This window comes from Physeter macrocephalus, chromosome 14 (genome assembly GCF_002837175.3).
Source record: "Physeter macrocephalus isolate SW-GA chromosome 14, ASM283717v5, whole genome shotgun sequence".
In the NCBI taxonomy this organism is placed as follows: domain Eukaryota; kingdom Metazoa; phylum Chordata; class Mammalia; order Artiodactyla; family Physeteridae; genus Physeter; species Physeter macrocephalus.
The window spans coordinates 27,717,023-27,738,010 of NC_041227.1; the positions used below are offsets into that span (position 1 = coordinate 27,717,023).

The following is a 20,988-nucleotide window of genomic DNA, read 5'->3' on the forward strand; positions in this document are numbered from 1 at the left end:
ATGTTGGTTTATGGTTATAACGCCAGGTTCATTTTTATCTTCAGTTCTTCTAGAACTTTGTTAAACATTTCTTGTATTTTCTCAGTCTGTGCCTCCATTCTACTTCCGAGATTCTGGATCGTCTTTATTACCATTACTCTGAATTCTTTTTCAGGTAGATTGCCTATTTCCTCTTCATTTATTTGGTCTTATAGGTTTTTACCATGCTCCTTCATCTGTGACATACTTTTTTACCCTCTCATTTTTTCTGATGGGTGGGATTGTGTTCCTGTTTAACTGGTTGTTTGGCCTGAGGCTTCCAACACTGGAGTTTGTAGGCTGTTGGGTAGAGCTGGGTTTTGGTGCTGAGATGAGGACCTCCGGGAGACCTCACTCCAATGAATATTCCCTGGGGTCTGAGGTCCTCTTGTTAGTCCAGTGGTTCAGACTCAGAGCTCCCATCGCAGGAGCTGTTCACTTGGGGGTTCTTCCTGTCTCCTTGGGTGTCAAGGTCCCCCACCAGCATCTGGCAGGCACCCTAGTTGTAGGGAGACACGAACTCTGCGTCTTCCCACGCCGCCATCTTGACTCTGCCCCTTGTAAATGATATTTTGAGATATCTGCTACAACTGTAATGGGATATGAAAACATCTGTGATTTTAATAGGTTTAAATATCACAGGAGATGCGTTTGTTTTCTATATTCACTGTTGAAAGGGATGCTAAATTTCAGGTAGGGGTTAGTGAAAATAAAGCGTTTTTTTTTTTCTAATCCAAGTTCACAGACCTCCTGAATTCTGGGTAACCCCTGATAGAAAATTCCTGGCCCAAAGGATAGGTTGTGGGAGCACTGAGAAGGGAAGAGGGTGTTCTAGGTAGGTGGTTAGCATGAACAGAGACCTGAAGTAGGAGGGAGGGATCGGAGAGTGAGGAGATGGGGGAGCTGAGCTGCTGGGGTGGGACCCTGAAGGCTGGGGTGAGGCTCGTGGGCCTGACTTGGTGAGCTTTAGGGGACTGACAGGAGAGTTACCTGATGAGAAAGGTGGGTGACAGCTTGTGTAGTAATGGGGAATAAAACAAATGGTGATAAATGTTCTTTCATTTTGGAACAGGTCATTCAGATTCTAGGAGATAAGTTTCCATGCACTTTGGTGGCACAGAAGATTGACCGTATGTCTCTGTTTAGTTCTATTTTTAAAAGATGATTCAATTTCTCTCTTTCTCTGTGACCTGACTGTGTGTCTGTTTCTCTGATAAGTGCCAGAGTACCAAGGAGAGCCTGATGAGATTTCCATTCGGAAGTGTCAGGAGGCAGCTCGCCAGGTGCTTGCTCCACACATCCTGTACTTGCGCCTCTTGTCCTGGTGGCTCCTGGGGTCTGTGCCTGCTGGGGATGGGTAGAGAATATGGTGGGCAAAGTTTATAATGACTTGAAGGACCTTTCCAGGCTTAGCTAGGCTGGAGTCAGTTAATGTTGGCCGTGGAATACTGCCTTCCTTTCTCAGCCTTGACTGCATAGTATCCCCCAGATGACCACATACACACATAATTCACTCTTCCCAATTCTCAGGTGCATGCATTCCACCCCTACATTCTCCCCACATACATCCACCCTGCACTCACACATCTCTGTGGAACTGAGAAGGAGTGCTTTGTAAACAGTCAGGCTGCTTGAGTATGAATCCCAGTTCTCCTGTCACTGTACCTGGAGCAAACTTTACAACCTGCCGAGGCTTTGATGTCCCTACCTTTAAAATGAAGATAAGAGATTAGTCAACGGCTGTTACGCAGAGCAGATGGACCTCTATCTGCTGCTGTTGTTGCACATCCTAGCAGCTGTGGGTGTGGCACTGGCCTGGGTGGCCGGGGAATTCAGGGTGGAGATGGGGCCTGCTGCTGGGCGCGGGTCTCAGGGCTGCATGTCCTTGTGCTTCAGGTGCAGGGCCCTGTACTGGTGGAGGACACCTGTCTGTGCTTCAACGCCCTTGGGGGCCTCCCTGGCCCCTACATGTGAGTGCTCCCCCACCCTTTTGCAGTGCCCTGGCCACAAAACCACTTGAACTTTGAAATGATTGGTTACTTGATACTGTGGGTCATTTACTGTCTTGGCATCAACACCAGTATGTCACATTGCCTTGAGGGAGGATTAGGGATGGGGAAGAGGCATACCTTTCTTTTGTAAAGTGTGAGAATGTGATGTGTAAGTTGAGATGGGCAAGGGGCACTCACCCATTGGAGAAGGTACATTCGTGGGCAGAGCAGTTTCAGGAAAGAGGAAATAAGGAAGTTGAGCTCTGCAGATGGATTTCCTTAAAGCTCTCCAGTACCCTGGACCCCCTCAGAAGGTCTTTGTGTATCTCTAGGGTACAAATACCCCAATTTGTTAGGTCTTGGGTATGTATACAGTTGACCCTTGAACAACTCGGGGGGGTTAACCTGCGTTTAACTTACAGTTGGCCTTCCATATCAGTGGATTCAACTGTATATTACTGTAGTATTTACTACTGAAAAATATCCATGTATAAGTGAACATATGCAGTTCAAATTCTTGTTGTTCAAGGGTTAACTGTATCTTTAACTGTTGGATTGCTCATTTGTTTGCCAAGGCAGTAGCACCCCTACATACTTATAGTGTACATTGCTCCATATTCTTACCAGCACTGTTTTATGACTTTGTAGTATTTTGTAATGGTGGGAGTGGGAAATGTTACCACATGCAATTTTAATTTGCATTTCCCTAATTACCAGTGAGATTGAGGGCTTCACTGGTTTATCGATTCTTCTGTGGATTGCCTCTTTGTCTCCATTTCCTTTTTCCTATTGGATTATTTCTCTTCATTTTGAGTTGAGACATTCTTTATCTTTTCTCCTTGGCTCTCCCAGGGCTCTAATCCCTGGGGGACGCAGCCCAGAAACAAGGTGGTAATAACATCCATCTGCTTGTGGTGTCTGACTCACCTTTATTTCTCTTGCAGAAAGTGGTTTCTGGAGAAGTTAAAGCCTGAAGGTATTATCCCCATTTCTCTCTTTCTTTAGACCTGTTTGAAATTAAGAATCTGTGGGTTCTAGGGGAGGAGCTCCAACTAGTAATCAGGAATCTCAGGTTCCATCCCCTTCATGGAGTCTCCATTCACCTCAGTTTCCCCATCTATAATCTACAGCTCACACTCTCCCTATACACCCGGTGCCAGGGAGCACTGAGATTTGGGAGGAGTGGATGGGGTGGGGGTGGGTGGTGAGAGCTTTGAGTTTGAGGGACAAAGGGGCTCTAGTTGATTCTGGCTCTGAGAGGGACTGGCCCCACTGCTTGCTGTCTTTGCCTCAGTGGGGGGCGGGGAGGGGGACACCCTGCTGCTCCTCCTGGTCCCAGCAGCGCATACCCTGAAGCCCACAGTGGTAGAATAAGGAACCCCACATCCCCATCACCCAACTTCCTGTGTTATCAGCGCAGGGCCTATTTGGTGATATGTATAACTCCCCTCGCCACCTGGGCCCCTTGAGTGTGGAGAGGGGGCTGGGGCTGGGCAGCATAGAGTGCGCTGAGCCCTCACTGCACCTGCCCGCAGGTCTCCACCAGCTCCTGGCTGGGTTCCAAGACAAGTCGGCCTATGCACTCTGCACGTTCGCGCTCAGCACTGGGGACCCAAGCGAGCCTGTGCGCCTCTTCAGGGGCCGGACCTCGGTGCGTACCCATGCTCGTTCCCCCGCGTGCCGCCAGAGGGCGCTGTGACTCGCGACGATGCTGCAGGACTGTGGTGGGGAGGGCGCGCCCCTGGGTACCACAGCTAGAAGTGCTGTCGATCCCGAAACTTATTTGACCCCTGAGTCTGGTGTTTGGAAACGCACAATGGCTTACAGCTGTTGTGGCCTGGTATACCCAGAGCTCTGCAGTGTATGCTCTCCTGAGAAGCAGATGTGGAAACTGAAGGTGACAACTCCTAGAGCTACACCTATAGCCCAGACTTCTCCAAGCTTGAATCTCCTCATCCCACTGCTGAGGCAACAGCTTCCCTTGAACATCTCACAGCCTTTCCAACTTTTTATGTTCATATAGAATCTTCCTTCTTCCCCCAACTCATTCCTTTCAGAACTGCCCTTCAGTGCCCCCCATGCTTACCTATCAGACTATAGCTTCAGCTGCTTCTCACAGGGTCCAGACCACCCTCTGGGCTGGCCTGCTCCCCCCCACCCCCCAGCCCATCCATCCCCTCCCCGTGGCAGGAGTGTACCTTCAGGCACATCATTTCTCTGCCTTGTCCTTTCAGCTCAGGACAAAATCCAGAGTCCCACCATAGCTCACATAGCCCTATGCCAGTGGCTCCACCAGGGACTGTCCACAGATGTTTTACTTTACACTCTCTGATTAGATTTTTAATTTTTGTGGTGAAAAAACAGGTAACAAATTATCATCTTCTTTTTTTTTTTTTTTTTTTTGCGGTACGCAGGCCTCTAACTGTTGTGGCCTCTCCCATTGCGGAGCACAGGCTCCGGACGCGCGGGCTCCCGGACCAGGGCACGAGCCCGTGTCCCCTGCATCGGCAGGCAGACTCTCAACCACTGTGCCACCAGGGAAGCCCTCATCTTCATTTTTAAGTGTACAATACAATAGTGTACACTGTTGTGCACCAGATCTCTAGAACTTTCTCATCTTGCAGAATTGAAACTATGCCCATTGAATAACGACTCCACCTTCCCCTCCTCTCCCCAGCACCTGGCAACCACCATTCTACTTTCTGTTGCTAAGAGTTCAGCTACCTCAGATACATCATATAAGTGGAATCCTGCAGTGTTTGTTTTTTTGTGACTGGCTTATCTCACTTAGCATAATGTCCTCAAGTTTCATCCATGTTGTAGCATGTGACAGGATCTCCTTTTTTAAGGCTGAATAATATTCCATTGTGTATATATATACCACTTTTTCCTTTATCCGTTTACAGGCATACCTCATTTTATTGAGCTTCACAGATATTATGTTTTTACAAATTGAAAGTTTGTGGCAATCCTGCATTGTCAGATGATGGTTAGCATTTTTAGCAATTAAGTATTTTTAAATTAAGGTATGTACATTTTTTTAGACGTAATGCTATTGCACACTTAATAGATTACAATATAGTGTAAACATAACTTTTATATGCAGTAGGAAACCAAAAAATTCATGTGACTTGCTTTATTGCGGTAATTGCTTAATTGCAGTGGTCTGGAACTGAACCACAATATCTCCAAGGTCTGCCTGTATTCATTGATGAACACTTGCGTGGCTTCCACTTTTTGGCTCATAATGCTGCTGTGAACGTGGGTGTGCAAATATCTCTTCAAGATCCTGTTTTCATTCTTTTGGATATATATCCAGAAACGGGATTGCTGGATCATATTGCCTGGTTACATTTTTAACAGTTAGTTTTAGTGGTCTGCTACTTTCACGGAAATGTTCTCTCAAAATCAAAAGTATGAACAACCACAGGCCCAACTTCCTGCACCATGACTGACTAGCAGCTATGCTGCTGATGGGGACTGATCACTGCCATCTGACCATTCCCTATTGTCTCTCCGGCTTGGGCTGCTGTTTGTACTTTGTGGCTGCCAGCCCTGACTTTAACTGAGGTAGCCGTGTTTCTCCTTGTTCTGTTCTCCCCTGTGCTTTCTAAACCCCAGCCACATTGTCCTTTCAACAGTGCATATGCTAAGCCCTTCTCTGTCTCTGGACCTCGGCACAGCTGTGTCCTCCACCTAGAATGTGTTTGCCCTAGTCCTTTATGTGGCCAAAGTGTCCCCTCCTCACTGAGGCCTTCCCTGAGCTCCCCATCTTGTTATTCTTGAGCCCAGCTCCCAGTTTGTTGCCTCTAAGACACTTTGCATTTGGTAATCATTAATGTGTTTACTGATGTAATGCTTGTTTTGCTTAAGAGATCCATTCTGTGAAGGCAAGGCTAAGGCTTTCTGTTTTCCTGGTGCCTGCTTCGCTGAGGTGTTCAAAAAACAGCTGTTGCATGGGTGAAGTTCAGAGTGGTTCAGTAACTGGCCTCAGTCACACAGCTCCCCATTAGCAGAAGCAGAATTTGCCTTTGGTCTGAATGACTTGGAATTTATATGGCTAATCCCCATCCTCTACTACATCCCTTGTATTTTATAAGTTTTTTTTTTTTTTAAACTCCCAAGGTAACCTGACATCTCATGACACTGGTTATCTTTGTCACATTTTCCTTTTGGAATTTGCCCATTACAGCCAGTATTTACTGAGCTCATTTTTGTGTTGAACATTGTGCAAAGTAATTTCTATTTTGTTATTTCATTTAATTGTTAGCGCCTCCATTGTGTTTTGAGAAATGCAGTAATAGTAGCAGGCACAGGGCTTGGCTGCAAAGTTCAGAGCCCTCAAATTTTCTGTTAGGAGAAAATGTTTTCTGTCAGTCTTTCAAAGTTGATTCTCTTCTTCAGTAAGGTCACAGTTGTCAAAGCTTCAGAGAGGGAGGCTGGTCCCAGGGGTATCGGTGGGCTGATCAAGCATGTGGTTCCTCCCTGTCTGTGGGGAGCGAGCCGTCCTGCTCTGCATTTCATCTGTGTTCAGCAAACATTTGCTGGCCCCATGGACCCCTTGAAATAATATATTTTGAGTAAATAGGGTTTAACCAAACTCATGAACTAACCAAACTCATGCCGGCTCCTGCCCTCCACATAGTGCATCTCCTCCACACCCAGTGGCACGCCTGTCCCCCTTTCCTCTGGCAGGGCCGGATTGTGGTGCCCCGTGGCTGCCGGGATTTTGGCTGGGACCCCTGCTTTCAGCCTGATGGATATGAGCAGACGTAAGGAGCCCCAGTTTCTTTCAGGGGTGTGGGGTCGGGATGGCTGTGGTCTGGGTTGGGTCAGTGCCCCGCCCAGGTGTAGGCACGCGGATACAGGCGGGGCAGGCTCTGAGGTGCCGTTCCGGCTGAAGTCAGCTCTGCTGGGGTGGATGCAAGGAATCTGGGTGGCCCGGTCCACAGCTGGGAGGCAGCTGGGCGTAGCTGAAGTCCTGGGCTCTCGGGCTCAGCTCAGCGCAGAGCAGCTTTGTAGCTTCAGTGGCTTCCCCGCTCTGACCTGGGCTTGTCAGCTTTGTTGGATGATTATCTGACCCCCATTTAGTCTGGGAAAATGTTAGCACTTGGCCACCATGCTACACCCCCACAGTGCCAGGTGTTCTCAGTATTTCATGCTAGCCCCTGCTTATTTACACGGGACATGTTGGCCATTATTGGAATCGGGTTTGTCAAGCTGGAGGGGGCCCCTTAGGGAGTGTGGCCTGAGGCCTCACAACAGCCGCGCAGGGCTGAGGACAACATGAAGCAGCACTTTGGTGACACAAATGCTCTATATCTGCACTGTGCAATCCGGTAGCCATTAGCCACATGTGGCTGCGGAGCATCTGAAATGTGGTTAGAGCAACTGAGGAACAGAATTTATTTTTATTCAGTTGTAATTGGTTTAAATGGCCACAGTGGCTGGTAGCCACCATATTGGACAGCACAGATGTGAAAGGGACAGCTGGAGTGGGGATTCTCACCTCACTGGAGTCCTGCCATGGATGGAGGCCACTGGCTGGCTGTTCAAGGCTCGCCTGCTGCCCCCTGCCCCACCTGCCTGCCCCACAGTGCATTGGAGGAGATTGCTGTGTTTGCTCTGTCAGGCCCCACTGCTTCCCATCAACAGATGACAAAGCTGATCAAACATGCAACTCATCTCCCTGTCCCCAGCTTCCCTTTGATGACTTTTGGACACACTAGAACCAGTTTAAGATCCTTTCACACTCATTAATATGGGTTTCTACCTACAGGGGAATTTAAGACTCTGATTTTTAAAAAATTAACTCTGGTTGCCAGGAGCTGGTGGCCCCACTACCCTTTCCTAGGGACTCTTTGAGCTTTGGGCTCCAGGATGAGGTGAGGTGTACACACCCTCCCTGAATCTGGGCTCCCTCTTCTCTGAGCTGCTACTGTTGCCCCTTAGGTATGCAGAGATGCCCAAGGCTGAGAAGAACACCATCTCCCATCGCTTCCAGGCCCTGCTTGAGTTGCAAGAATACTTTGGCAACCTGACTCCACTTGGAGCTGGTGATGACCACTCTGGCTGAGGATCCGGGGAGGGCTAGCCTGAAACCGCCTCTATCAGGCAGGCACCCGTCCAAGTACTGCCTTCAGGGTTACCACTTCCTGGGGGTGTTACCAGCCGTCAGGAGCAGCTGGCTCTGCTTGGAGAAACTTTGGCCAGAGGACACCATCCTCTTGCCCTCAGGGATTCAGTGGTCTCCTACAGCCTCCAGGCCTGGAATCCGGAAAGGACCTTGGGTGTTAAAACTGGCCTTGGCAGGGTTGAGGGTTTGGGGAAGAACCACACAAACAGCCTTAGATGTTTTTTAAATGCAGCAAATAAAAATTCCAGAGGGTACTTGCTTCCAAAATAAACTGGGTGTATTTGCTTTGAAACCTGCCCCAGGCAGGTGTCTGTCTCCTGAGTCCCCTTTGGCACGAGCAGGAACCTCGGGGGCCAAAAGGGGTGTGGGGTGGGTGGCTGGACGAGGGCAGTGCCGTGTCGAGGCTGTTCGTGTGCCCTTGCTAGCTGGAGTATTATATCTTTCTTTTTGTCCTTGAAGTCTCTGATCATGGGCTGAACTTTTCCATGCCACATCCCTGCTGCCCGCCCACCCAGCCACTGAGCAATGCCACCACCCAGCTGGCCTCTATTGTGTTTGCTGGGTTGGGGGGCGGGCAGTGTGGGATGTTGAGTGCTTTTGCTTTATTCTGGTGTACATTAGAGCAGCTAAAATGTTGGTTTATGGTTATAACGCCAGGTTCATTTTTATGGCAGGGAGGAGGGATGGAGTTCTTGACCCCAGTTGTGTTGACATGCCACGGTTCAGCCTGGGGGGCCAGCTGAGTTGAGCCCTTCAGGAGGCCCAGCTTAGCTACCCCAGACCCTTACTGTGTCCTGGTGAAGCCCTTCCCTGGGAGGGACTTCAGAGGCCTGGGGTGGCTCCCTTGCCTTCCTACGGGTGTTACTCTGGTAAAGAGGAGGTGCCCAACCCCAAGGACAATCAGAAAAGCCTGTTGTGTGCAGCAGGTTGGTGGGGTGGGGGTCCTTAATGCTGGTGTGTCACTCCCAGGCTTAAGTTACATCCCCTCCTCAGTCCTAGCAGCACAGCCCAGGGCCTCGATTTAACAGTTGTTTCCTCCCCTAAAATTCATCAGCACGTGTGGGTGAGGACAGGACCTCATCCCTTCGCTCCCCTCTTGTCTGTGAAGCCCAGCTGGGCTGTTTCCTCAGGAAGTGCCCATGGTGGTGCCCAGCCTCCTCTTGAGTTGTCTGCTTGGGGTGGGTGGTGTTTGGCTGGAACTCAGGCGTGGGGTGCTGGGGGGCCTGCCTACACCTTGCCTGGTGATCCTGGACACAGCCCCACCTGCAGGAAACACACAGGCTACTGGGGTGGGGGCCCCAAAGAAGGATTGCTTGCCACGTGGCACTTGGAGCAGGGCGCCCCTCTGTGTCTGCTCCTCAGCTGCTTCCTGAGTTCTGTCCTGGATGCACAGTACATTTTCTGTCCCCTTTAAGCTTTACCCATCCTGCAAGCAGCACCGTGAACGTGCTCATCCCACCCTACCAGCCACTGGGCTCTTCACTGGCCCCAAGCCCACTTTCCCTGCAGGTTCCTGGCAACATGGCAGAACAAAGGCCTCCTGGATCTTATCTTCCACGTTTCCCTGTTGAGCTACTGTGTGGAGTTGGAAGTAATAGCCCTTAGGCAGCACTCAACAAGTCAGTCCCTTTTATCCCACTTCCCCTGGGAGGGTTTCTCCCTCCTCAGGGCCCTCAGGTGGCCTTCAGAGGCTGGGGCAGGGCAGCATGGATGGAGGCAGTATGTAGAAGCATAGAAACAGGAGCTTTATTCTCTAATATGCATACAGCAAGTTCCTTACACAATCAAGGAAATGGTTTCTCTTTCAGGCTCTTTTATCAAAAGAAAATCCGTCCTGCTTAGTCCTACCCTGGGCAGAAGCTGCCCTGAGCAGAGTTCCAGACGCAAAGCAAAAGGCTAATGGGAAGAGGAGCAGACACACACCTTGGAGCCCCCTCAATGCCCAGACACCCTAGGCCAGTTGGGAAGCTGTGAGGGGGTGCAGCACAGAGCAGCACCCCAAGATACCCACACACAGCCACAGAGCCAGCCTGGGAAGACCCAGAGGGATGGGAGAATGGGGTGTGGCCAGGGCCTGGTGGTCAGGTCCTCAGTGCTCAGCGTCCATGGCGTCCAGGTACTTGGCTTCAATGATTTGGGGCAGCAGGTTGTAGCTGAGGGGAGGGGGAACAGGCAGGAGGATAAGCACTGGGTCGGGGAGGAGCAGGCTGAGGGTAGCCACTCCAGCCCACCGTCTCCCGCCCAGCCGAGTCCCTCCTGCCTGCTGGCCACCCTCCCGTACCGGATGGGGATCATGGCGATCATGATGAGGGGAAAGATCATCTTCATATAGGGCAGGGTGCTCATGCCAAAGGCACAGAGCAGCAGCAGCTGCAGGACCTGCAGGCCTGTGAAGTAGTGGATCTTCCTCTGGGGCACCCTCCGGATGTAGTGGGTGGGTGGGTACGAGGTCTGTGGGTGGCAGGGACCAGGCGTGGGCAGGTCTGCAGCCATATCCCCCTCCCCCACCCCTCACTCTCAGGGCCAGACACTCACTTGGTCCTTGAGCAGCAGGACCATGCGTGCAAACAGCTGGTTGCCGTCGATGGAGGTGAGCGCGATGTAGAGAAAGAGGCCGTAGAGCACAGGCTTGGGGATCCACTGTAGCGGGAAGGGCAGCAGCAAGAGGGAGAAGCCTACCAGGATGCTGGCGCCCAGGGCGGTCAACCGCGTCTCCTTCACACTCACAATCCTGCGAGGTTCCAGTGCACTGGGTCACCTCCGGCCTGGTCCACAGGGCCGTGTCCATCCCAGGTCACATGTGCTTCCTGGGCTCTGTTACTTCGGGGCCCTTAGCCCCCGAGCCATATCCTTCCTTAGGTCATATGTGGCCCAGGGCTACCCCCCACCTCAGGGTCCACGTGACTCTGGCCTCACGTCTCAAGGGGCCACTTTCACACTCACGTGTCGTAAATGTGCCCATTCTCCACACGCTCCTCCACCAAAGCTAGTGCCCGCACGTGCAACGGGGAGTGGGGGTAGGCAGCGTGGATCCAGGGCAGCCCAAACAGAGACAGCCCGGTGTTGATGATGGCGATGAGCAGGAGGTCCCAGTGGTAGGCAGTGCCCTTTACCAGCCTGCAGCAGGCAGGGTCACATGTGGACAAAGCCCCATGGCCCCTGGAGGGCTGGACGACACATGCTTACCCCTCCACTCCCCAGCCCTGCGAACCTGTTCTCCGGGGCATTAGCCAAGGCAGCCACCAGGTTCTGCTCGATGAAGAAGAGCATGGAGAGGAGGAAGCCAAGGCCCATGGCGCCACTGACGGCCACCAGGGATAGCGAGTGCATCTCGGCCATCTCGAACAGGCTCTTGCTCGGGTTGTAGCGGAACTTGCCCACTGCAGCCGGGTACAGGCCCCTGCTCAAGCCTTCCTCCCTCACAGAGCGACCCACCCCACCCCACGCCACCCCACGCCTAGTCCCAACTCACTCTTGATCTCCTGGAAGCCGTAGGAAGAGATGAGAGAGAAGGTAAGCACTGAGATGGGCAAGGCACAGTCTGACAGGATCTCACGCATGTAGGGGTGCAGGTAGGGGCTAGGGAGGCAGGTGGGTGTCGGCGTGGCCTGCGGTTTGTGCTCCCTTCCCCTCACCCTGAGGGGGCACCCCTCACCTCTTCTTGAACTGGTAGAGGGTGTAGCTCAGCCAGAGTGTCCCCAGCATGATGAGGAGGCTGAGCACAGCCGTGTCCCGGGCCAGGTGCTCGGGGCCCTGGCTGCCCACTGAAGTCAGCTCTGTTGGGCCGGCCAGGAGGCTGGTGTTGAGGGCAGCGCGGAGGCTGGTGTTGAGGCTGGGGCTGAGGCCCAGCAGGCTCACCGGGGAAGACCTATCTTCGTAGTAGTTCCCGGGGTTGTGGCCACAGTAGTACTTCTGGAAGACTATGGACACAGGCCAACAGGACTCAGCCATCTGGGCTCTGGGAGCCTGGGGCCCAGCAGCTTCCTCCTGGATGTGGGGGTGAAGGAGCCCCGAAGGGAGGAAGGGGTTCTGGGGGGAGGCGGAGAGAGAGCTGGCCTTCTGTCAGCCAGGACCCCTTCACCTGCCTGTCTACCCACCACCCCACACCCTGCCCTTGTCCATTTCTGACAGCGAATCCTGCTTGGCCCAGTGCCTGATCCTGCCTAGGGCAGCTCTGTCACCCTCTAGCACGTGGGCCTGCTGCTCTTTGCCAGTCATGGCTCCCAGAGCACCCTGGGCCATGGAAGCAACCTTAGCGCTTGCATGCTTCTTGGCTGCTCTGGGCACAGTGCATAGCCCCCCATCTCAACTCAGCTTCCCTTGCAGCAGGTGGCCGCCGGCAATACACTCACTTTTGACCATGCCCTTGACAGCATCCAGCACGAATGTGATGGAAATGAACAAAGCAATGATCTCCTCCGTTGACCTGCCAGCAGGGGATATGCCTCTTAAGACGGGGTGAGTTGTTAGTAGGGGGGAGGCTTCCCTGAGCCTCAGCATGGCCCCCTACCTCCTGCCGTGAAGAGGACCAGGGTCCCATGCTTTCCCCTTGGAGCAGTGATATGGTGGGGGCACCCCATCTGCTCTAGGGTTAACAGGGCCTCAGAGGCTGGCATGGAGGCTGACCCAGGCCCCTGGCCTTGGTGTCCCTCCTGCTTGCGAGTCCCAGCAGCTTAGGGAAGGCCCTGTCACCTCTTGAAGAGACTCATGACCAGGCTGAGGTTGAAGAGGGCATAAACCGCGAGGAAGAAACTGTTCCACAGGCCTGTCCATGCATAGAAGGTACTGAAGTCCAGATCGTAGTCATCACAGATGCCACGGATCACTGCAGGCGGCGGGACAGGAGTGAGCAGTCAGGGCCAGGCTGGGACCAGGGACCTCAGGAAGCATCTCCCCGCTGCCGCCCCCACTGCACCGTGGATGTAGAGGGCCAGGGGTGCGGTCGTCAGCAGCACCACCAGCGGCTGCCCGGAGAAGAGTGCGTACAAGAGGCCTCCAATGCTCTGCCCAGCTATGGTCTTCTGTACATCTGAGGAAGTGGGGTGGTCAGGGGGGAACCGTGACCCTGGGCTCCACCCGGCATGCCCCACCAGGCTCCAACCCCTCACCAATGGCCCCGTTCGTGTTCTCATCGTTGAGGGACCCAAAAGCAATCGTGGGCAGGAGGCAGGCGAAGTAGAGGAACAGGGTGGTGGTGATGTATTTGCCCACAGCTTTGTTTTTCCCGATAATGCCTAGGAATGGGAGACAGGGCGGAGGGTGTGTTGGGGACACAGGACAGGCCTGGGGCCTGAGCTACAGGCCGAGCTCCAGGAGGGCCATGGGCCACTTACCATCAGTGAAGTCCAGCGGGTACACAGGGAATCTGCGGGCGATGTCCTCCCGGATGCCCCTCCCGATGGGGAGAAAGTCCTTGTGCCGTGGGGGCTGGGAAGAGGACACGCGCCCATCAGCCCTGTGTCCCTGCCCCGTGCTGCCCGCCCAGGCCACCTCTGCCCTGCACCTGCGGGGGTCTGTGGGTGCAGATGGAGCTCATGCTGTAGTCCTTCATGGTGATGCTCGGACAGTGGCTCATTACGGTGAGCAGCTGTCTCTGATGTACCAGGGCCTCCTTGAATTCCTCCTCCGTGCGGGTCTTCAGGAGCTTCTGGCGGAAGGTGATGTCTAAGAACATGGTGGCAAACGTGCGTCCCACCTCCGTCGCAGTCTTGGTGCTTTTCTGGGGATGGGGCAAGAGAATCACATCTGTAGCCACTGTAGAGCGAAGGGTGCCCAGCCCCGGCCTGGCCACTCACGGACAGACATTCCCAAGCACATGGCAGGTGCTCTCCCCATGACCTGGGTGTAGTCCCCCAAAGTTCAAGCATAGTGGACCCTGCCACGATTTCCACCAGGTCAGCAGATCACTAGAACTACCATCAACCTAGTATTTTTTTTTTAAATAAACTTAGGTATTAAATCTGTATAATTGTGGATAATGAAATCATGATGATGGAGAAAAATGTTCACCCAGCTACTTTTCACTGGTGGCATTTGCATGGTCGGCTGGTTTATGATTTTCAGAGGGGTTCCAGGCCCATCCAGCCTTCTGCCTCTTGCCTGGCCAAGCTCAACCCTGTCCATGAACTCAATGTTCAACCTCCACCACAGCAGCCTGTCTCACCTCCCCATCCTAGGTCCCCTGGGAGCAGCATCCACCCCTCCATGCTGCCCAAAGCTACAGTCCCGGGGCTGCACCGTGTACACTGTGCTTTCTGGTAGCTTTAGAACAGGCTTGTTTCCCCGAGGAGGAGCCAGGTGTCAGGATGGCTGGCCTGTCTCAAAGCACCAGTCTAGCCACTCAATCCTAGGGATTCTATTCCTTCCAGCTGTTCTGGCCACCTTGTCAGTTGTCACTCCCTCTGACCCATGAGCTGCCCACTGCCCTAAATGCCCTTCCTCTCTCCCCAGCACAGTAACATCTGGAGAGATTCACAGCATGTCTGTGAAAGCCCTGGGAGGGATGATCCCGTTAGCACCCCCTTTGCTTAGAGAAAGCCTGGGGAGGGGCCATCCGAAGCTCTGAGTCTACACCAGAGGCAGGGGCAGAATCATCAAGAAGCCAATGGAATCTTAAGCATTAAGGCCCTTCCCAGGCCTGGGGAGGGGCCCTAGCCATTTTCTATTAATGATTTTAAAATCATTTTCCATAAAAGAAGATTCCCCAAATTGTATAAGTCTCAGCCCCCACAAAAGCGAGATGCCCCTGGCCGGGGGGTAAATGCCCCAGGAAGGAGTGGGGATCTTTGGTCAACAAATCGTAGCCAACTAGAAGAGTCAGGGTTGGGCAGGCCAAAGAAAGGCCCCTATGTTTGAATAGTAACAATCTTAAATATCTCTTTTCAGTCAGGAAAGTAATACAACCTTTTGGGCAACTTCTGGGGAAATTAGGGCTTGATGAAGACCTAGCAAGTATGCTTCAGATAAACCCCAGTAGGGCGGCGATGAACAGAGAGGGTGAGAATGTGGCCTTCAGAGGCCAGGACTGTGGTGCCTCCAGCGCTGGGAGAGATGCCCCCAAGAAGAGGGCAGGGTAACCTGGAACCCTCCTTCCTGGGAAACAGAGCAGCCACCTGAAACCCCTCCTCACCATCTTGGGTGGGGCCAGCACCAGGATGACAAACCGCACCTCACAGGAATTCTCCCCCCAGTTCTGCGGGCGAACCAGGCGGCTGATGCACACGTGCCGCTTCAGCAGGGCCTTGGAGGTACAGCTGGCAGGGACAGAGAGGGCACACAGCACACAGTTGCCACCCTTGGGAGCTGGGGCTCCCCCCTCCCCGAGCCCCCAACTATGACCCCAGTGACCTCTGTGAGGGAGGAAAAAAAAGACCAAATGGGATGGATTCCTCTCTCTCTCCCCCCAGACTGAGCGGGCCAGCCTCCACAGGGACTGGATGCCTGGCTCCAAGGTGACGTGGGGAGGCCAGTTGTGGCAGCCTGGCAACTCACATGATGCAGAGCCACGACTGCTGGTATTGCACCCCCGTTACTGTGGCAGTGACCCCTTGGATGGTATCTGACAGTAGGTGAACTGCTGACAGAGTGGAAGGAACAGGAGGGTCAGATGGCCCCACCTCCCTGACCTCCCGCCCAGGCAGAGGAACAGCCCTTACCTTTACCCTCCATGGGGGCCCCGGCATCAGTGAAAAGCATGGCCATGAGCAGGTCCAAGTTGCAGTCGGGCTCGGTGTTGTGCGAGTCTTGGGCTAAGCGGCACAGCATGGCCCGTAACACGTCATCCAGGGAGGTGGCTGTCTCGTTCAGGATGATGCTGGCCCGTGCCAAGAAGCCGTCTAGGTCCCGGTGCGCTCGGATCTCTTCCTCAAAGTTCTTTAACTTCAGGTACTGTAGGGACCCCACACACAGAACCACACAGGCCCATAAATAAGAAAGACCTCCTGTCGCTGTCTGGGTCCTTCCTCTGTGGTGGTCCCCGGCTGACCCTGCCCACCAGGACCCGACACCCCCTTCCCGGAGAGAAGACCAGTGTGGTTGGCCCCAGCAGCCGGGCCCTGGGCTAGTATGAGATCCAGCATCAGCGTGAGCTCTCTCAGGGAAGCGACCACCTCCACCCCCAGCTAGTGGCCCAGCACCAAATGTCTCCCATCCGGTCAATGGGCCACTCACCTTGCGGGAGGTGTGTAGGAGCCCGTAGCCGCCAGGCGAGTCACTCTCTGCTGGAGGAAAGCGGGAGGGCTCAGGGGGCGGCCCCAGCCCTTCAGGTCTCTTTTGGTGGAGCGGGGCCGTATCTGCCCAGTCCCCAGTCCCCTGCGTACCTCCCCCGACCCGTCCCTGCTACAACCCCCATACCGGACTGGGTGGGCTGCACCTCGAGGTTGACGTTGACAAAGAAACGGATGCTCTCGCCAGACACAATGGAGGAGTTGACCGTGTCGAAGGCCTCATCCCCCAGGCTCTCCTCACGGGTTTCAGAGGCATCATCCGCGTCACACTTGAGGTAGCCTGGAGCCCCAACCACCACCAAGAGAGACCCCCCCCCCCAAGAGGGCCTGGCTACACACAGGACAAAGGGGCTCCAAGCCAAAGGAGCGGGGGCCCCTGGGCTGTCCCACTTGGTGCAGTCTCGGTAAGTGGTAAGGGAGGCCTCTAGCAGGCTAGGAAGGAAGCCTCAGCTAGGCCCAATATCTGGTCCTGGCCCAGCCCCGTGAGTATGGCAGCCAGCTTGCACCCCCCCCACCCAACGGTTTTCTCCAACATTCTTCAGCAGCGGGAACCCTGCACTGTTCTGTGCCACACATATCCTTTAGCTAGAGAAAGAACATGTTCATTCCACACTGAGCCAGGCACATGGTACAATGATGTAGTTAAGACTGACTGGCCCCTGCCTTCTCAGAACCTCCAGGTTGCGGGACCTGGACCTGTCTGGCTCCCCAGAAGCGACTCAAGGAAAGCCAGAGCCCTGCAGTATCCGGACCTCATTGGCACAGGGAGGGCATGTGGGGCAAATCATCAAGGCTGAGAGACCTTAGTCCAACATCAGACAAGACCCAGGAAGCAAGAGAGCCAGACAAACAGAGCCAGAGACAGAGGTGACGGGACCCCAGAGGAGGCCTCATCTCAGGCCTCCACCCATGGTGGGTGAGGGGCATGTTATGGCACCTTGGGACTCCAGAGCACAGAGCCTGCTGCCCCTTTCTTTTGGTCTGCCTCTCAGTTCCTGCAACTGCCCCCCTCCTATAAGAAGCCTTCTTGATGACATGCAAAAGTTCCAATCTGCCCTGAGTCCTGCTGGGGCTCCCCACAGCTTCTGGGATGACAGCCTGAGCCAGCCCTGCTACCCCTGGCCCCTCAGGCCCAGTCCCACGCCACCCACCTCAATCTCTCACTCCTCAGGCCAGGCGGCCAGCACCCCAGGCATGCCAGCTCCTGTCCTCCAAGCTGAGGGCTTCCCTCCCTGGAGGGCCTTCTTCAAGGCTTCACAGACCCTTTCTCCTCTGGCAAGTCCACATAGGGCCCTCCCTGCCTTACTCTTGGCCCAGCTGACACCTCTTCCCCACTGTCCTGTGGGTCCCCTGTGGTCCACCACTTGTGATTCACCCAGGAGCCCTTGTAGCTGAGACCCCACCAATGCCTGAAAAACACCTGTGCAGGAACTGGGACGGGTCAGCAGCATGCCTCCACCTGCCAGGCAGTGACTCACCCTGACTCACTTCCACTCCCTCCCACTGGTTTCCTCTGCACATCCCAGGCCCTGTTCCCCCAATGTCCTGTGCTCAGCCTGGACCCTTTCTGGGTAGGAGGCACTAGGCCTCCCCTGTCAAGGCCCTCATGGACTGGTGACCCCTAACTCCAGGTCTGCACTGCACCCAGAGCCCAGAGAAGAACAATTAAGTCAAAAGATGTCATTCCCCCATTTGTCATGGAGCTCATGTCCATGAAAAACACCTTCCTCCCCAATTCTAGACCTGCTTTGCTTAGAATGCTTGGTTCCCCAGCCCCAACCTGTCCCAATCTCCATTCTGTCACCCCCACCAGCACCCACTATTCCCCGGCATGCCTCTCACATTGTCCCTCTTCTCCCCTATCCTGGGCTCTGTCGAGGAGACAGAGACACTAGACCAGCAGACACTAGCAGCTCCCTGCAAGGCTCCTGGGATGCCTTGCGTGCCCTATCTCCACCCTATAGCCCAATCACATACCTAACCTGACCACCAGCAGCCTGGCACATGCAGTCACCATGCCCTGGGGACCCTGGGTAGGAGCACATCACCACTGTGTCCAAGCACTGTCCCACTAAACACCCCTCTGAGGCCAGCTCCCGAATCTGGGCTCAGGAGAGGCAGCACAGAGCCAGCCCAGAGATATGGGGAGGGAGAGAGCTAGGCCGGTGCAAGCAGGGAAAGCTGAGGTGCAGAGAGGTTACAATTCTTTAGAGGGACAATGGCAGCCCCTCCCTCACAAGGCTGGGCAGGGTCTGAGGAATGTGGGCACACACAACACTTAGCCTAAAAGCTGGTCAGACAACCAGAGCATTGTAACAGCAAAACCATGGGCTATCAGATGGTCTACATAGTGCAGGATGGGAGCAGCCTGCCCTCCCAGGACCACAGGACCACCAGAGATCTGCCAGAGTCCAGGGCAGTGTCAGCTGCCCCTCTGACCACATCACAACCTTCTGGAGGGTAGAATCCAAAGGCATCCCAGCACCAGCAGAGGACCATGAGTACCCAGGTGGATGGACTAGGTCCCCTAGAGACTTTTGACCAAGGAGCTCTCTATATACACACACCCATACCTGAAATGTACTCACCTGCATCCTCAAAGTATCCATTCTGCGACATGATAGAAGAGTTTTCTGCAAGGCAAGCCAAAGAATTGTCACCAGCTCCATGCACCAGCCCCAGACAGTCTTCAGGGCACATCTGCTGCCCACCCCACAAAAACCCTGCTGAGTCTTTCTTACCCTTCCCAGAGACCCTGGGAGAAAAAGGAGCAGGGGACAGTACAAGACAGGGGCTCCTTGAGGAGCCAGAGGAAGCCAGGCCTGTTATTCTTCAGCCCATCTGCTAGGGGCTGCCCAGGTGGGAAAGGAGGAGGCAGACAGGGAGACGTTCGCAGCATGTTTTCTCCGGGAGTAATTAACAGTACCCAGTGAAGGAAGGAAGGACTCTCTGGTTGCAGGAGTCTGGAGGGAGGAGACCCGTCTGGCCACCTTCCCTGTGGAAGCCGGCCTCCCTCTCTCAAGCCTTCGCTGCCAAGCCCAGTAACTGGGCTCGGGCTGTTCCAGCACATTTCGGCTCTCACTCTCACGTCGGTCCCTGGTGCCATCAACACCCATCACACGTGCAGTTGCCCCCAACCTCACGCGCCAGGGGTCACACGGGGGCTACCCGGCAACGGCCTCCTGCCCTCAGCACCACCCACTTTCTCCTGAGAGGCGGAGCCGTTGGTCCTCTTGGGAGATGCCGCGGGGTTGGGGGCGGGTGGTGGGGGAGGAAGAGAGCTGTCCGCGCTCTCAGCGCCGGGCCCCGGATGGATGGTCCGGGCTGTTTGTGCCTCGCTGTGCGAGGAAGGAAGCGACAGCAAGGGCCGCATGCACGAGAGGAAAGCGCCTCCAGACTCGGAGACCCTGGGGGTCGGGGGGCAGGATGCGGACGGACTCCCGGGGCGGGAGCCCGGGAGGCATCCAGAAGGGAGGGGCGGGGTCAATAAAGCTAGCACCAGAGGCTGCAGAGATGGACAAAGGACGAGGATGACGAGGGTATGGAAGGGTGGGGATGCTACTCCCATGCGGGGCGGTTCAAGTGCACGTAAATAGATGGTCGTACAAACCCCGGGCTGGCCCTCAGGTGTCAGAGCGGCGACGGAGAGACTGCTGCGGCCGCGCAGGGGACAGTTAGAGGCCCAAGGATCCCTAAGAGTGGGCAGGCTGCCGCACAGCGCCAGAGGCGGGAAGGTGCCGGGTAGAACGTAAAATGAGGCTTTCCGAGGTGGCTGCACGCCCGGCTGCGAAGACCCTGCCGCTCCAGGTGCTAGGGACCCCGCAACCCCGCCCCGCCATTTGCAAGCCCCCCACCCCTCCACCAGCCACCTCGTAGGTTCAAAAACTGTTAAGAGTTTCAAAACGGCTTTAAGTCAAGCGCGCAGTGCCCACGAAGTCGTCCTGGGCTTCCCCCAGCCACCCGCGTACCCACCCGGGCTCCCACTCCCTCGCGGCTGAACTCACCCCGGGCACCACCGTCCCGGTTGGGAAGCCCCCACGACCCTCTCGCCCACCACGCCGGGGGCCGATGCAGGCCGGCGGCGCCCGCATTCCCCCCAGCGCCTCGACGGCTCCGCGTCCCAGCTTAGCACGCCTCTGCGACGGAGACCGGACGGCCTTCCAGCCGCAGGCACCCACCGCATGGCTGGAGATGGAACACGCGCCTGGTGGCCGCGGCCATGGCCCCAGCGGTCAGCCGCGGGACGGCTGCACACCAACGTGCACGCCCTGGCTCCTCACCAGGTGCCGCGGGACCCCAACCTCGGCGTCCAGGGCGGGCCGGCGGCTGGAGCCGGTGACACAAGCCTGCGCCGCGCCTGGGTCCTAATGCCGCGCCGACGTTCCTCCCCAGCGCGGTCCGGGCGGGGTCCTGTCCGCCCGCCCCGCGCCCTCACCAGCGCTCCTGTTCAGCCCGGGCGGGCTACTCCCGGGAGCCCGCGGCGACTTAGCCAGAACGCGTTGACTGGGCTTCTTCGGGCCCGCGCGCTGAGCGTTAGGGGATGAGCGGGGCTGCGAAGTTTCTGGGAAGAAGCTCCGTGAGCTCGGAGACCCTCGGAGTTGAGGCAGTGAGGCGGGTC

The 20,988-nt window shown here is 55.2% G+C and overlaps 2 protein-coding genes across 6 annotated transcripts; one reads left to right on the plus strand and one right to left on the minus strand.

Moving 5' to 3' along the window:
* Positions 1-895: 895 nt before the first annotated feature.
* Positions 896-8,417, plus strand: LOC112062521 (inosine triphosphate pyrophosphatase-like). 3 transcript variants are annotated; one of them, XM_024117147.3, is made up of 7 exons: positions 919-1,148; positions 1,237-1,301; positions 1,915-1,988; positions 2,954-2,985; positions 3,545-3,660; positions 6,655-6,781; positions 7,962-8,417. In XM_024117147.3, exons 1-7 carry the CDS (start codon positions 1,043-1,045, stop codon positions 8,048-8,050), a joined length of 609 nt encoding a protein of 202 aa, XP_023972915.1. In that variant the 5' UTR covers positions 919-1,042; the 3' UTR covers positions 8,051-8,417. The 3 variants fall into 3 exon arrangements, with proteins under 3 accessions (XP_054946537.1, XP_023972915.1, XP_023972916.1); XM_024117148.2 differs by having other exon boundaries at positions 957-1,148; positions 6,705-6,781; XM_055090562.1 differs by lacking the exons at positions 6,655-6,781; positions 7,962-8,417 and adding an exon at positions 4,424-6,648 and having other exon boundaries at positions 896-1,148.
* A 353-nt stretch (positions 8,418-8,770) lies between these two features.
* On the minus strand, positions 8,771-20,941 carry SLC4A11 (solute carrier family 4 member 11). 3 transcript variants are annotated; one of them, XM_028499735.2, is made up of 20 exons: positions 20,651-20,941; positions 18,959-19,003; positions 16,498-16,650; positions 16,315-16,361; positions 15,801-16,032; positions 15,637-15,721; positions 15,275-15,398; positions 13,649-13,864; positions 13,479-13,572; positions 13,254-13,379; positions 13,061-13,174; positions 12,838-12,970; positions 12,498-12,571; positions 11,801-12,065; positions 11,618-11,724; positions 11,357-11,525; positions 11,089-11,262; positions 10,681-10,876; positions 10,427-10,596; positions 8,771-10,298 (listed from the first exon to the last, which is right to left on the minus strand). In XM_028499735.2, the coding sequence occupies exons 2-20, from the start codon at positions 18,987-18,989 to the stop codon at positions 10,235-10,237; spliced, it is 2,574 nt and encodes an 857-aa protein (XP_028355536.1). In that variant the 5' UTR covers positions 18,990-19,003; positions 20,651-20,941; the 3' UTR covers positions 8,771-10,234. The 3 variants fall into 3 exon arrangements, with proteins under 3 accessions (XP_028355536.1, XP_028355535.1, XP_054946622.1); XM_028499734.2 differs by having other exon boundaries at positions 15,637-15,718; positions 20,549-20,941; XM_055090647.1 differs by lacking the exon at positions 20,651-20,941 and having other exon boundaries at positions 15,801-16,361; positions 18,959-19,004.
* Between the last annotated feature and the right edge of the window lie 47 nt (positions 20,942-20,988).

Bases quoted from the DNA above. Each gene is read 5' to 3' on its own strand.
- LOC112062521 (XM_024117147.3), top strand. From the start codon at position 1,043: ATGGGGAATAAAACAAATGGTGATAAATGTTCTTTCATTTTGGAACAG. The intron at 1,989-2,953 runs GTGAGTGCTCCC...TTTCTCTTGCAG, and splicing joins GGCCTCCCTGGCCCCTACAT to AAAGTGGTTTCTGGAGAAGT. The intron at 6,782-7,961 runs GTAAGGAGCCCC...GTTGCCCCTTAG, and splicing joins CCTGATGGATATGAGCAGAC to GTATGCAGAGATGCCCAAGG.
- SLC4A11 (XM_055090647.1), bottom strand. From the start codon at position 18,989: ATGTCGCAGAATGGATACTTTGAGGATGCAG. The intron at 12,971-13,060 runs GTGCAGTGGGGG...CGCCGCCTGCAG, and splicing joins CCTGGCCCTCTACATCCACG to TGATCCGTGGCATCTGTGAT. The intron at 10,299-10,426 runs GTACGGGAGGGT...CCCTCCCCTCAG, and splicing joins ATCGCCATGATCCCCATCCG to CTACAACCTGCTGCCCCAAA.